At 49.7% G+C, this 15,531-nt stretch overlaps 3 protein-coding genes across 4 annotated transcripts; 2 read left to right on the forward strand and 1 right to left on the reverse strand.

Moving 5' to 3' along the window:
- Positions 1 to 4,957, forward strand: RIIAD1 (regulatory subunit of type II PKA R-subunit domain containing 1). Of its 2 annotated transcripts, none has more exons than XR_015730441.1 (4): positions 1 to 179; positions 1,586 to 1,753; positions 3,292 to 3,338; positions 4,774 to 4,957. XR_015730441.1 is itself a non-coding variant. In XM_087881205.1 (4 exons), the coding sequence occupies exons 1-4, from the start codon at positions 96 to 98 to the stop codon at positions 4,845 to 4,847; spliced, it is 282 nt and encodes a 93-aa protein (XP_087737331.1). In that variant the 5' UTR covers positions 10 to 95; the 3' UTR covers positions 4,848 to 4,957. The 2 variants fall into 2 exon arrangements, 1 of the variants encoding a protein (XP_087737331.1); XM_087881205.1 differs by having other exon boundaries at positions 10 to 179; positions 1,586 to 1,662.
- Positions 4,958 to 7,106: 2,149 nt separating this feature from the next.
- Positions 7,107 to 11,244, reverse strand: MRPL9 (mitochondrial ribosomal protein L9). Its single transcript, XM_034435683.2, has 7 exons — positions 11,114 to 11,244; positions 10,082 to 10,241; positions 9,678 to 9,802; positions 9,522 to 9,572; positions 8,868 to 8,969; positions 8,213 to 8,296; positions 7,107 to 7,517 (listed from the first exon to the last, which is right to left on the reverse strand). Exons 1-7 carry the CDS (start codon positions 11,210 to 11,212, stop codon positions 7,386 to 7,388), a joined length of 753 nt encoding a protein of 250 aa, XP_034291574.2. The 5' UTR covers positions 11,213 to 11,244; the 3' UTR covers positions 7,107 to 7,385.
- Positions 11,211 to 15,409, forward strand: OAZ3 (ornithine decarboxylase antizyme 3). Its single transcript, XM_060694302.2, is given in 6 exon segments — positions 11,211 to 11,395; positions 12,693 to 12,753; positions 12,755 to 12,832; positions 13,610 to 13,785; positions 14,593 to 14,678; positions 15,129 to 15,409. Coding segments are annotated over 6 exon segments (732 nt in total). The 3' UTR covers positions 15,275 to 15,409.
- The last annotated feature ends 122 nt before the right edge of the window (positions 15,410 to 15,531 follow it).

Genomic DNA, 15,531 nt, shown 5'->3' on the forward strand with positions numbered 1-15,531 from the left:
ACTGTCCCCATGGCAACAGCGCCAACAGCCGCTCCTGCCAGGGACGGACGGACGGACGGACGGACGGACGGAAGCTGCTGCTGCCACCCAGCGAAATGGCTGATGTCACGACAGGTCTGGAAAACCTGGATGCGGGGGCCCTCTACCCCCCTCAGCAGCTTCAGCTCATGACCTACAAGGTAGGGTGGGGAGGGGGGGGCAGGCCCGGAGAGGCCAAAGGGACCCCCCCCCTCCCTTGCTTTCCAAAGCTGAACGAAAGGATGGTCTCCGCAGCCTTGCAAAGGTCTTGCAAAGGACCAAGCTGCCCATTTCTCTTTGCAGGGAAAATTCCAGCCCCCTCCCCGAAAAGTTTAATCTTAAGACCCCCCTCCCCACCATAAACAAAAGGAAAGAAGCTTCTTGGCTTCCTCGAGGGGGCTTTCCCCCCCCCAAAACTAGCCAGCTTCCTAAAACTAGCCGAGATCACAAAGAGACACCACCACCACCACCCCGGATGTGCAAAACCGAGATGGCAAAATCGGACCGAGGCCGGTGCCAATCCGGGCTGAGATTTGGGGTTCAAATGTGGGTCAGCTTGAATTTAGGATTTGGTTTCTGGATTCGAGAGAGAAGAAAGTTCTGACTCTTTTTTTTTTTTGTGCATGCAGATTTAAATCCTTCCCCCCCCTTTTCCATTCCTTCGTTTTTCCTGTTACATCCATGCAATCTTTCTTCTTCTTCTTCTACTCCTCTTCTCCTTCCCTCTTCTCCTTTTACTCTTCCTCCTCTTCTCCTCCTTCCCTCTTCTCTTCCTTTTACTCCTCTTCCTCTTCTCCTCCTTCCCTCTTCTCCTTCTCCTTTTACTCCTCTTCCTCCACTTCTCCTCCTTCCCTCTTCTCCTTCTCCTCCTTTTACTCCTCTTCCTCCTCTCCTCCTTTCCTCTTCTCCTTCTCCTCCTTTTACTCCTCTTCCTCCACTTCTCCTTCCCTCTTCTTTTACTCCTCTTCCTCTTCTCCTCCTTCCCTCTTCTCCTTCTCCTCCTTTTACTCTTCTTCCACTTCTCCTCCTTTCCTCTTCTCCTTCTTCTTTTACTCCTCTTCCTCCTCTTCTCCTCCTTCCCTCTTCTCCTTCTCCTCCTTTTACTCCTCTTCCTCCACTTCTCCTTCCCTCTTCTTTTACTCCTCTTTCTCTTCTCCCCTCTTCTCCTTTTACTCCTTTCTTTTACTCCTCTTCCTCCTCTTCTCCTTATATTATTATTATTTATTGTTGTTATTATTATTATTATTGGCTGCCACAAACACACCGACACACAAAACAACAGGCAAAAAAACTAGGAAAAATCCCTGTCCGGAAAACACGCCCAGCGAGTGCCGGCGTTAGACTGCAGAATATAATTTCCTTAGGAGATCTGAAGCCTCCGATGCGGTTTTACCATTTCTATCTTCCACACAACCCTGCAGGGTAGGCTGGCTTTGTAAGGGAAGGGGGAAACCACCAAACGTGCAATTTTAGGAATATAATCGTTTCGAACCAAGCCGGGCCCGAGAGATCTTTCAAATCACTGGGACCTTTTTTGTGTCTTCCTTTTGTATCTGTTCCCCCTCAGATCAACACCAAAATTAACAATGAAAAATATCTCCGGGCTCACACCGAAATTGAGGTTCTGCTGTCCGGATTTCTCAGGTTGGTTTCCAGGAACGAGCGAAAAGAGGATTTAAAAAAAACATTTTCTTCCTCAAGGCAGCTCACTTTTTTCTTGCTCAACTGATTGCAGGTAATCCTTGATTTACAACCGTTTAGCGACCGTTTGAAGTCAAAAGAATAACAAAAGTTGGAAGGGACCTTGGAGGTCTTCTAGTCCAACCCTCCAAGGCCCAGGAAAAAGGTGATTTATGAATGTTTCTCACATGAACTTTGCAGCATCTCCCGAGTCACGTGACCAACATTGGGCCCTGACTCATATTTATGACGGTTGCAGCATCCCAGGGGTCTCGTGATTCTCTTTTGCGACCTTCTGACCATGGGGGAAAGCCAGATTCACTTAACAACCGTGCGACTAATTTAAGAACGGTGGCGATTCACGGAGCAACCGTGGCAAGAAAGCTCATAAAATGAGCCAACGCTCACTTAGCAGCTGTCTCACTTAGCGACAGAGAATCCGGGCTCAGTTGCGGTCGTTAAGTCGAGGACAACCTGTAATAACGGATGTGCGGCTTCTCCCACTTAGTGGCCAATTCGCCACGATTCTAGAATTGAACCGGCTTTCAGATCGACGTGGCTTTTCTCCTTTCCTTCCTCGGTTCAATTTAGAATAGAATTGAGCTGGAAGGGACCCTGGAGGTCTTCTAGTCCAGCCCCCTGTTCAAGCAGGAGTCCCTACATCATTCCAGACAACTGACTGTCCAGTCTCTTCTTAAAAACCTCCAGCAATGGAGCACCCACAACCTCTAGTGGCAAGTGGTTCCACTGGTGAATTGTCCTGTTAGGAAGTTTCTCCTTAATTCCAGGTTGCTTCTCTCTTTGATTAATTTCCATCCATCGCTTCTTGACCTGCCTTCTGGTGCTTTGGAGAATAATTTGACCCCCTCTTCTTTGGGGCAGCCCCTCAAATACATGTCCCCCCCTAATTCTTCTTTTCTCTAGACTGGCCAAACCCAAATCCTGAAGCCGTCCTTCGTACGTTTTAGTCTCCAGGCTTTTGATCATCTTACTCTTCTCTACACTTTTTCCAAAGTCTCGAAATCCTTTTTATTTTTTTTGGATAGTGTGGTGACCAAAATTGGTTGCAGGATTCCAGGTGTGGCCTTACTAAGGTTTTATAAAACGGTAAATTTCTTTTAACCAACTTTTTTTTTAAAAAAAAACAAACCTCGGTTTCTGGAGCTCTTTGCTAATTGCTTTATCGATTCCTGAACGGTGTAGTTGCAACTGTTCAGACAAAAAAAAAGAAGGTATTTTTAATTGTTATAAATATTTCCTCGGCCGGCTGACTCTCGTAAGGCCTTTTCGGAGGGTTTTAATTTTCCCATCGAAAGCTCCGCTCGGGCCCCCAGACCCGTTTTTATTTTCCTGCCGGCCGCAGAACGAGGGCAGATATAAATTAAACGTTTCTCCTGTGTCTCTAATTGCCTTATCGATTCTCGATAAGGGAAGGGGGGGTCATTTACCAATTTGACAAGGGACGAGGCCGGCCGGCCAGGGTGGGAGATTCAGGGGGGGGGGTGTCTTCAGGAAAAAAAAAAGTCTTTGAAAATCTGTTTTTCTGTTGTTTCCCCCCCCTCCTCCTCCTCCTCGCCCTTTGGTGATTTCCAGAGACGTCTTGATGAAACGTCCGGAGAATATCCGAGAATTTGCAGCAGGTGAGAATTAAAATTTATTTCAACAACACCCCATTGGGGAGATCTGGAGTGTCGGTGTCCAATCGACGCGCGTGCAAAACACAACAGCCTGGGCTGCCGATTGGCTGGGATCGGATGGGCACCGTGGAAAAAATTCTGATTTTATTTTTGGCCAGACGGCTTCGTGGCCCCCTCCAATGTTCTCCCTTCACCGCAAGGATGTCTCCTCCTGCCCGGATCAGATGCCCAACCCCGGAGCTTTAATGTGGATTATTTTGGACCCCCGATTAATCCTTCCGTCGGGAGGGATCCCTGGAGAGAGGGCCGAGCAAGCAGGGCTTAAATAAAATAAAAATAAAAAGCAAAGCAGAACCCGCTCCCAAGCTCAGTAAGGTTTCAAGAAAGGGGCCTAACTCTGTTGCGATTAATTAATAATAACTTGCTGATTGTTCAGACTAAAATCAATGGCCGCTTAAATTCAACTTCTGAAGGTTCTGCATCGAAAAGGATCTTGAAAGTTGATTCGGCTGTTTTAAACTTTATACTTCCTCCCTTCCCTTATTTTTTCTTTCCTTTTTCTTCCTTCCTTCTTCTTCCCTTTCTTTTCCTTCCTTCCCATTTTTCTTTCCCTTCCTTCCTTCCCTTTCTTTCCTTTCCTTTCTTCCTCTTTTCTTTCTTTCCTTTTTCTTCCTTCCTTCCCATTTCTTTTCCTTCCTTCCTTTTTCCTTCCCATTTTTCTTTCTCTTCCTTCCTTCTTTTCTTCCTTTCCTTCCTTGCTTCCCTTTTTTCTCTCTTCCTTCCTTCTTTTTCTTCCTCCCTTCCCTTTTTTCTCCCTTCCCTCTTTTCCTTCCTTCCTTCCCTTTTTTCTTTTTCTTCTTTCTCTTCTTTAAATAATATTTTCTTTGCAAGGATGTTTCTAAATCAGCACCGCCTTGCAAGAGAAATGTTTAGCTTCTAAGGACAGACAGAGCCCCGAGGGAGAATAGCGTCAGGCAAAGAGAGACCCAGAGGCGTGCGACACCATCCCCTGACCATGTGCAGAGTGCTTCCCTCTGCCGTTTGCGCACCTGGGATCTGGCACACAAGAGACACACTCCCCAGGAGCAAAAGCGCAAAGCAGAGAAACCAACTAGGCTAAATAAATCCCAGATTTGCAATCGAGGGGAAACACAGAATCCTAGGGCTGGGAGGGACTTTGGAGGTCACCTAGTCCAACCCTCCCTGGCCGAAAGTTCCATCCTGGACAAAGAGACGTCCAATCTTTTTCTTGAAAACCTCCAGTGAGAAAAAGCTCATCCAGGGATAACACCGTCACGTCCACAGGGGGCCCCCGAGTTCGAGTCGCGGTGCCAGAGGCCTTTCCCTTGCTTTGATCCACAGGATTCCCGATTCCTGTGGCCGCCTACACAGCAGGGCTGGTGTTAAACCCCGTTTCCCTCCCCATTTCACCTTCCAGACTATTTCACCAACCCGGAGCTGCCGAAAAAGATCCAGCAACAGATGATGGAGAAGCTAAACCAGGCCACTTAAGGGCCTCCTGCTTTGAAAATTTAAATAATCCCCCCCCCTCCAATTATTATATTTCTTGGAATCTCTTTCCTTTTCATCAGTTGTTAATAAACCCACAAAATGCATGAAAATTGCTCATTTTTTCCCCACCTGGTGGGGGTTTGAAACGCCAGGCAATTCCAGGCATGGTTGCATCCTGTACAGGCAGTCCTCGAACTTACGGTTCATTTAGTGACGGTTCAAAGCTACAGCGTCGCTGGAAAAAGTGACTTAGAGCCGCTTTTCACACTTACGACCATTGTAGATCCCTGTGGTCAGGTGATCAAAATCCAGCCAGTTGGCAACGGACTCGCATTTACGACGATTGCTGGGGGGGGGTCTCATAATCCCCGTTTGCGAACTTCTGACCAGCGAAGTCAATGGGGAAATCAGATCCGCTGAACAACTGTGCCACTAACGTTAACCCCTGCAGTGAGCCGTAACACGCGGGGTGAAAAATGCACTTAACGAATGTCTCCCTTAGCAACGGGAACGTGGAGCTCCATTGCAGTCGTTAAGCCGAGGACTGTGGCTTACTAACCGGTTGTGCTAAGTTGCTAGTCAAAAGTCCGGGGGGGGAGGGGGCAAGGGGGACGACAGGAATACCCCCACCCCACGGCTGCTCCACCATCATGGAAAATGCCCTTTTGCCCCATGCCACGCGCAAAGGTGGCATTTGTGGCAGAGCCGACGGGGCAGCCAAGACAAGCAAGAGCTGGATTTGCAACGCTGAGTATGTCGGGGTTCAGAAGACCCCTGTGCCACCCTCCCCTGCAGAGACCCCCTTTACCCAGGTCTGCAACTCACAGAACCTGCAACGGGCACCCTGATACCTAACCCCTTTTGGAAGGCTGCCTTTCCACCTCTCCTTCCTTGCAGACCCCATCAGACGACTCTTGGGAGACCCTCCCACATCCAGGGCCGCCGTGCCCGCAGTCTCTCCCCCCCCTCGCTCCCATCCCAGGCCTGGCAAGCTCTGCCGACATTATCTCAGCAGTCACCTTGATAAGGTGGGACGTCAAGCCCGCCGTAATGGATGGCTCTTCTGCAGCAGGCGCAGCTCCGCGTGAATATTCATGCCCTGCTCCGCCGGAGCATCCCGGACGGACCCCCCTCCCTTCCCCCAGCATCCTCATGTAGGGCCCTAATGAGATTGTTGGCAGCCGTCCCTCCTCTGCTCTTAAGAGCGGGGGCTGGCGGGCAAACTTTTCCCGTTATCTTCCCCGATGGACGACACTGGGAGGGGTGTGTGGGTTGGCCCTCGGAAGGGCCTGGCAGCTTTTGTGTTCCCTTGTGGTGGTGGTGGGGGGAGACAGGGAGGAGGAGAGGCATGGGTGGGCATAAATTAACCGGCAGCAGACCCATCGTGGTGCCAAGGGACAGGACACCGACCGGGGGCAGCTTGTTCCAGTCGGTGCCGAGACGGGACTGTTAATGCAATGAGGGACAATTGTGCAACAGCAGCTTCGCGATGTCTGAAACATTGTCGCAAACAGGACATTCTGGGATGTGCCCCCGTCGTTTCCCGCAAGAAGCCTGGCACACTGGGAGGAGCAGTGAAGCTAAGAAACAGGCAGTGAAGATGAGCGAAAACGCCCCCCCTCCCCAAATAAAGAGAGAAAACAGTCCCTTTCACTAACTGTTGCGAGTCTCGAGTTCGGATCTAGACCTCTTTGTGGGAAAACTCTTCCTGGGTTTTTGTTTTTGCCTTTTTGCAACTAAGTTTAGCCGAATAATTAGCGGCGCTTCAAGCATTAGGGGACTTAAAAAAACCGAGCAGAAGCAGGTTTGATTTAAGCTATCGACCCGCCGCCCCGTCCTGCCGATTTTAAACTCAGGAACTGCAGATCTTTTTAGCGGGTAATTCTTTTTGAGTTTTAATGAATAGTTCTTTGAATTTTAATGGATAATTCTTTTGAGTTTGCTCGAGTTGCTTGCAAAGTCACCGCCGCGTTTCTGCTTCTAACACCCACTTTGGTATTCGGCCTCCGGGTAATCTAGCCGAAGTCGAGTTTCCCCGTTACGTTGCTGGGCGAGTCCCGGAAAAAATAAATGACATCCCCCACCCCCTTGAACAAGGGATCGGAAGCCACTCAATTCAAGCCATCAGGCCTGCTCTTATCAACCACAAACCCCTTTCAACAGGCAGGACTATGGATTTTGCCTACCATTAAAACCTCTAAAAGGCGCAGCTCTTCTTTCTAAGGGGGCCTTACAAACTGCTCATCGCCACGAAAAAGCAAATATTAATAGGTGGATGGTTTATTCACCGGTTCCTGCAGTCCCTCCCCGTTTCTGGGCAGAGTTGCTGGCCGGAGCACCCCAAACAGGATCCCCTCGTGTCCCCCCACGAGGTTTTAAGAGACGGGAAGAGCAGCGGGCTTCACCCACCCGTGCTCAGCTCAAGGAAATCCCCCCCCCCTCCTAAAAGGAGTTTTTGGCTAGAAAAAAAATATCCTAAGCTCCGATTTTGGAGCCGCAGAGAAAAGTCCCTTTCCCAGCCTCTCTTCCGCGAAGGCCTCAAGGTTTTCCCGCTTCTCTGTCAGCGACTTCCGGTTCCTTCTGGGCGAGCCAAAGCCGTTGGCTGTTGGATTTCGGTTCGGCAAACAGCTGTACCGAGAGGGGGACGCGGACGGTGTCGAGCCCATTCACCTGCAACGCAGGAGGAAGGGAAGAGAAGAGGAGAGCAGCCCCGGAAGACCAACGTGAGTAAATTGGGAGTTCCTAGTACGAAAACTCAACTTCTCTGTTGGACGGCAGGTGCTTTAGGCATTCAGCGTTCTCTTTGGAGAAAGTGGGGTAAGGATTTTAGCCTTGGGGTGCCCACCCCCGGATGCTCCATTCTGACTACCTGGGCAGGTCTGGAAGCCAGGGAGGGGAGGGAAAAAAACCCCAAAGTTTCCATTGTTTTTCCTGAAGACATTTCATTACCGAATTAGGCAACGCTATCAGTGCTAATCTAACTTGGGTAACATCTGCAAGAAAACCAAGTTTGGAAAGCACCAAGGATCTCCCAGTCCTCCTCTTTTTCTACACAAACCTCTTTCCCTTCTAGCACTGATAATGTTACCTAGTTGGGTCATGAAACTCTGCAAGGAAACCACCCAGCTCGGAGGGCTGCCACAGAGGGAAGACAAAAAGGCAACCTCTCCCTGGTTATCTGCCCTCCACTGCTATCCACAGGTAGACTATTCCTGCACAAAGAGGCTCCTTTGCTAATGGGCCCCTGTTTTGTTTAATTTTTTCATTTTTTCCCCCCTTTCTATGATATCGTCAAATCTCCCCGTTTGGCGCACCGCAGATTGCCAAGCCACAAAACCTCGCAGGAAGTCCAAGAGGGAGCTTACCGTAACGTCGCACCAGTAACTGCCCAGTTTGGTGATGGGTTCTTCCGGGAGAGTCAGCGCCTGGGGGGGCACTACAACTCCCAACTGGGGGGGGGAAACAGAAGAAGGGGGGGGACACATACAGCTCCTTAAAAATAGGGTTGCAAATGCGTTTCAAAGTTGCGTTTCAATCTAAGACGAGGTGGAATTTTGATCACACATCACCGAGGGGATGTTGTAACTGAAAAACGGTCATAAGTCAGTGCCATTGTAACTTTGATAGTCACTCAACGAACTGTTGTAAGTCAAGGACTTACCTGTATTAAGGTTGACGTCTCCATTAGTCTCACGTGAAATGAACACAAACAGATAAAACATCTCACCAGCAACTACCACACCAATGAGCAGAGATTAACACCACAATCAACACTAGCACTCTTGACAATACCCCAATCAAGGAATTACCACTGCAAACAGATAGACTAACAACAAACCATCACTTAATCAAGAAATCACCAAGGCTCCTCCCACCGACACAGGACAAGCCACCAGTATATAAAAATAAGAGCAAACCCTTCTAGCACTGATAGTGTTACGTAGTTGGGTAACAAGACGTCTGCAAGAAAACCACCAAGCTGAGAGAGACCCAAGGACCCCCACAAATGTATAAACTCACGTTTCGGAGGAAATGCCGGCAGACAATTTCTTTCGTCAGCTCCCACTGGTCACACTCGTTCACGCCGATCTCCAGGGTGCAATTCTTCAGGAACCGGACAGTCTAAAGAAAAGGGAAATCTTTAAATCAGTTGGTCAACTAAGGGAAGGAGAGATGGGAACTCAGCCGTTTTAGCTGAAGTTCCTCCAAAGCATGATCAGAAATGATAAAAAACAAAAACAAAACTTAAGTGTATGTATATATATTTATATATATATAAATTTATATATTAACCGCTCTGGATTTGCTAGCTTAGGTTTTGGGAGAAAGGAGGGAATAGGAGTAAAATTCAAATTTTGGGAGAGAATATATCTGATGAAATAAACTCCGCACTGGCGACAGGAAAGGCATCCGGCCAGTAAACACTCACTCAGCTCCATTCAGTTACCCAGACTCCACACCAATGCAAGGGATTATAGGGTCGTTAAAAGAGGATGATAGATTGGATAGATATAGATAAGATAGATAGATGGATGGATGGATGGATGGATTGCAGCTTCTTCTCCACAATTCAGCTTTCAAATAAAGCTCACTCATCAATAATATTCGGAAAACGTCCTGCCAATTATCCTCCCGAAACAGGACTATTTCCCCATTAATTCTTCCCAGCCTCACCTTCATACCGCTGTGAGTTTGTAATCTCGGCAGCTTCCCTTCTTCGCGTAACTAAAACAGAAGAGGAGATGCAGAAAAAAACAAAAAATCAGATTTTTTTTCCCTCTCATTTTCCGGCTGCATACGGGAGCCTAGATCCTGGTGGAGCAAACTTACTCGGTTTTCCTCTTCGAAAAACTTCTTGTTTTCTGGAGAGGCGTAAACGGCCCGGTGGTGGAACAGGAGATGGTTACGCCCAAAAGATCTGTGGACGAAGACGGTTTCGCCCCGGTTTCCAACGTCTGAAAATCGAGATACGGAGAAAAAATTAGACCCAGGCTTTCGTGTGTGTGTATTGTCCTTGGCTCCTGCCCATGTACAGGTAGTCCTCGACTTACAATGTCACTAAACGACTGTTCAGTTACCACGGCACCGAAAAAAGGGGCAGGAGAGGCCGTGAAACGCGGCAAAACTCAACTTAGGAAAACGTTCCTGTCTTAACCCAGGGACGTTGGGCTCCCTTATGGTCGCAGGTCGAGGACTACACCGGTGTGGAGGTCAGCGGCCGGAGGGTCTCGTACCTTCCACCGGTTCGGTGAGGATGAGTTCGAGGGGCTCTTTGGGGCAGTGCTTGAGGTCCTCCACCAGACGGAAGACGCGGTAACGGGGGTGTTTGATGCGAGGCTCTCGGTCTTTCTTGCCTAGAGGGACCTTCCACCAGCGCTCCACGATGACCGTCTCCTGCAAGGCAGAGAAGTTGGGGAAGGGTTCGGACACGGGCCGTCTGGTCCCATCCCGTTCCCCCAAACAAAGAGGGATTTATTTAACCGAGATTTTTAGTTGCTTTGGGGGAAATGCAGGACTTGCCACATGTATATGAAACAGCCGGGCCAAAATCCCGGGATGGTGGGGCTGGAAGAGGCTTTCTGAAGCATTTCCTTTTTCTTCTTTCTCTTCCTTCCTTCCTTCCCTCCATCTTTCCTTTCTTTTTCCTTTCATCCTTCCGTCTTCCCTCCCTCCCTTCCTATTTTTCCTTTTCTCTTCCCTCCTTTTCCTCCTCTTTCTCTACTTCTTTCCATGCAACCATTTCTCCTTTTCACTTTCGTTCCTCCTTCTCTCCTTTTCTTTTCCTTTTTTCTTTCACCTTTCCCTCACCCTTTTCTTCCCTTCCTACCTCCGTCTTTTTCCTTCCTTCCCTTCCTCTTCCCTATCTATCCATCCATCTCCTTCCTTCCTTCTTCCCTCCTCTCCCTCTTTTTTTCTCTTCCTTCCATCTTCTTTCCTCCTCTCCCTTTTTCCTTCCTTCCCTATTTACCCATCCATCTCCTTCCTTCCTTCCTTCCAACAATCTCTCTCCTTTCCCTCCCTCTTTTTCCTTTTTCTCTTCTTTCCCCTTTTCTCTTCCTTCCTTCCTTCCCATATTATCCGTGTCCAGGCAGCCCATTCAGACGACCCACCCACCCCCCTCTTTGGCCTTGGGCAGCGCCAGTTCTCTCCTGGTGGTCCCCCATCCCTTCCTCCTACCCACCTCCCAGCCAGCCAGGGCTACCCCGCCCTTCCCCGCCAGAACGGACCCCGAAGGGTCCTTCCCGGCCCGGCCCTGCCGCGCTCACCCGCGGGGCCGAGAGGTGCAGCAGCCCCCTGGGCAGGAGAAGCGGGAGAGACCCCGCCGGAGACCCCCGCGCCGCCCGCCACAGCCCCGCCGCCATCATGGCTCCCGCCGCCCTGCTGCAGGCCCCGCCCCCCGACGACCGCGCAGGCGCCGAGACCCGCCAGGCCGCGATTAAGCCCCGGCCTCGCGTAGCGCCGCCTACCGGGCATGGCTCTCTTCCCGCGGGCGGCGGCGCCACGACAGCCCCCGGCTTTTGGCTCGGCCGGGCCGAAGGGATACCGAGGTGGTGGTGGTGGGGGGGTGCTGCCTCTCAATACAGGGCTCTTGGGGCTGAGTGTGGCCAGAGCGCCTCTTCCCCTCCCCAAAGCTTTAATGGGGTGAAAATGAAGGGGTTTCTGAGCATGTGAAGAGGGCTGTGTCACCAGCGAAGGCATCCTGCCTCCCAGCCATGGATGCAAAGTTGTAATAGCGTGGCAGCCTTTTGAGCATGCACAGAGGGCTCTCTGCCGAACAGAAGAGAACACAGTGCCTCTGAGCATGCACAGAGAGCTTTTCCTCCTGAACACGAGAAACGCCCCAAAGATCCTCTAATTTGGGTGAGTGGGTGGGTGAGAGGGTACAAAAAGCTTCTTCCCTTCCAGCGCAGAAAGAATTCCCCAAAGGCGCCGTGCCTCTGAGCATGTACAGAGTGTTTTCTTTCCCACAACCCCCAATGTCTTAATCTTTAAAAACAAGTCACCCAAGTGGCTATAAATGGGGTTATAAACGGGGGTGACACATCAAGCAATCCCAGCTCCCCATAAACCAGTTTCGAGGGGGGGGCATGTAGACAAGCCACTATGGGAGGGGCCAGAAGTGGGAGGAGCTTAGCATTATGGTCACAATGGGTGGGTGGTCTGTTGTGCCTCCGGTTGCCAGTGTGGGTCACAATGGGTCCCTTGACTTGGGTCCCTTGCCCCTCAGGGGCCACTCATCCCTGGGCAGATGCCACCCAAGAGCCAGAGATCATCCAGGGACCTCGCTGCCTGCTTTGGGGCGACGCTAAGCCTGCTTGGGCCCCCCCCTTAGAGCTTCATCTGAACTTCGCACTCGAGGAAAAATGACCCCCTCAAACAGCGAGTGAGCCTCCGCAGCGCCATCTGGGCACCGCTGCCCGTCACAACTGGCTCACTCGAGGCTAAGCCAACAATCGTGGCTTGCTGACCCCTGGTGGCCAAACCTGGCAGACCCAGATCCTTTCCCGTTCAGGCCCCAGGCCGACTCATTTGGGTCCCTGGGATGCTCGCTGGCAGAGGAAAACTTTAAAACTTCCTGCTAAAATTTTACACTCCGGTTGTTGTGCCAGCCCGACGGTCCGCGATGGCTTGTTCTTGGATAACCCAAGATCACCCGGAAGGCGAGAGAAATGGGAAACCATTTCAACTTTGGCCTTTGCATTTTGCACACGCTTTGCAAACCTTCTTTTACTCAGTTTGCAAACTTGTTCACGTTTGCAGCTTGGGGGTTAAATAAATATAATTTTTTCCCCCAAAAATGTAAAGGATGGAAAAATGTCACTTTCTCTCTTCTCCTCTTGCCAGGGCGACCCTTGCCCGCCCCGAAACTTTGAGTACCCGTCCTCGCTACTGCCCGCAGTGCTCCTGAGTTCGAGGGTGCCAGCCCCAACCGGTCTGGCCCCAGCAGCCCGGCAGACTGGCCTAGCCCGACTGAGATCTACAAGGTAAGGAATCCCCGACATTATATCTGACATCAGTACAATTGAGTGGATTTGAAATCCAGCCATCTTAAAAGTTGTCAATTTAGATGACACAGAGTAAATGAAAAAGGGGCTTGGGGGGGAAAGAAAGAAGATAATAAGAATGTACAATTATGATAATACTGATAGAATAAAACCTGAAAAGAAATTGAAAGAAAGTATGTACTATTAGAATACAGGAGTTGCTCGGATACCAAACAAGGAGAATATTCCACAGCAAAGAAGATAGAAAGGAGAGAGGAGTAGAGGGTAGGAAGAGGAGAGGGAGAGGAATGGAAGAAAGGGAAAAGGAGAGGAAGGAAGGGTAGGGGAGTAGGAGAGAAGGGGGAAAAGGAGTGGGAGAAAGGAAGAGAAGTAGGATGAGGTAGGAGAGGAGGAAGGAGAAAGTAGGAGAGGAGAGGAGAGAGGGAAGGGAAAGAGAAGGGTTGTTATGAAATGAAGGAAGAAAGGGTTAAATTAAAACGCCTTATTTTGATGCTTTAAGGAAAACATGTATAGGTAGGATTAATTATGCATAAGAAAATGTACATTTTATGTTATCAGAAATAAAATAAAAAACTTAAAAAAAAAAGTTGCCAATTTGAAAAAAAAAACCACTATTTATACTGCCAGACTATTACGGTTCTCCCTTAGAAGCAGACAAGCGCTTTAAAGAAAAAGGAAATATTTAATGTAGAAGCGTGCAACTTTTCACTGCAACGTCTGAATCGCCTAACCGGTGTTTCATGCTTCCTTAAACAGGCTGCCAACCTCACTGTTTTTGCTAGCGACCCTCAACAGCCCGGCTGGCCAGCGTGTCTGGATTTTCACTTCACCCGTGGCAGCCAGGGTGCCAGTCATTGGCATGGTCTTCTGCAGGGACGTACCCTTTTCCTGGACACCCCTCGGCTGGCGCTGGATTTCAACAGCCGGGAAAGGTGAGGCGGCAAAAATCCGTGTTTAAAACGCAGAAAAAAAGAGGTGGCATTTTGGACCAACGTTCGGCATTCCAGAAGGAAGGAAAGTTTGGTTTAAAAAATAGGAAGCAAATTGCTAGTTCTCAAGAACCAACAGGAATCCGGAAAGCAAGTTGATTCTTGCTCCTTACTGCTAGTTTCTCTGGAGTTAACAGGTTAGTCCTCGATTTACAACCATGTTTAGTGACCAAGGCTACGACACTGAAAAAAGTGACTTGCAATCAGTCCTCAGATTTACAACCATCTCAGCATCCCCATGGGATCAAAATTCAGATCAGCAGCCTGTATTTATGACGGTTGCAATGTCCTGTGGTTGCAGGAACTGGGCATGGCTAGTCTAGTGAAGAGAAGGACCAGGGGAGGCATGATAGCAGCCTTCCAATATTTGAGGGGCTTCCAGAGGGGAAGGGGTCAACCTATTGTCCAAGCCACCTGAAGGCCAGACAAGGAACTGAACTAGGAGAGATTCAACCTGAAAAGAACGGAGACATTTTCTGACGGTGAGAACAATCAACCCATGGAACGGAAGTTGCCTTGGAAGTTGTGAGAGCTTCCATCCCTGGAGGCTTTCAAGAAGAGACTGGACTGCCATTGGTCAGAAATGGTGTAGGGTCTCCTGCTTAGGCAGAGGGGGGTTGGACTAGATGACCTACAAGGTCCCTTCCAACTCTGTTAATCTGATTCGATCAGGACAGTCAGAAATCTTTTCTTTGCAAGGTTGGGTTATTATAAAACTTGGAATTGCTGACCGTCTGTCTGATCCTATAGCTTGACCGCCACGCTGGAATACATCGAAGAAAAAACGGGCGCAGAGCAGGTGCTGGTCAACTTCCGTAAGGCTCGGCGAGACCGAGGTAATATAAGTTTTTTGAACTTTTATCCTGGTGGTTTTGTCTGGGAGCAAATTTTCAAGCCTCGGGGGGGAAAAAAAATATGGGTTGAGAATGCCTCCTTATTAATCCCAATTATAAAAGAAAAAAGGAGAATTTTAAGAATGAAATTGGAAGAAGAAATTTTGATTGTGTGGCCGTGGGGGAAACGCTGAAACGGTAAGTCTGAAAAAAAAAACGATCCTATGTCGCTTCTCTTAGTGCCGCTGTAGCATCAAACCATCACTAAACGAACTGTTGTCTACCTGTACCTTCCCAACAGGCCAACACCTTGCCAAGAGGGGCAAAAGGGCATAAAGTAATAAACCCTGATTGATAAAACCCTGATTGAATCTGAGCTGCAAATCTATACTCCGCCAAGCAGCTCAGGTCATCCCTGCACCCGCTAATCCTGCTTTCCCCTTCTCTCTTCAGGCAACTTGCTACGAGCTTTCGGCTTCCTGGGTTTCGAACTCGTGACCCCCGACCACCCCGGCCTGCCCCCCTGGGAAGACACCATCTTCATGGCTTATCCCTTGGAACGCGATCTCGGCTGGAACCCCCAACGAAAGCAAGAATGACGCTCGTGGGGCCCGGAGGCAGGAAAGGCTGGTGCCGATGGGGGAAACCTCCGCCCCCAACCCCCCCCCCGGTTCGGAGCAGTGTGATTTCAGAGCCCCCCCCCAAAAAAGGCATTAAAGTGGCATGAAAGCGTAGCAACTTATGAGACGAAGGAGGGAGGGAGGGGTTAGAAGTTATGGAAGGGGAGAACCTCATCCTTCCTGCCCTCCCACTTTTTTCCCCCACCCCACAATTCTGCCCCCCCCCCCACGGGCTG

The sequence above is a fragment of the Pantherophis guttatus genome, chromosome 18 (assembly GCF_059756535.1).
Source record: "Pantherophis guttatus breed Tessera chromosome 18, ASM5975653v1, whole genome shotgun sequence".
In the NCBI taxonomy this organism is placed as follows: Eukaryota; Metazoa; Chordata; class Lepidosauria; order Squamata; family Colubridae; genus Pantherophis; species Pantherophis guttatus.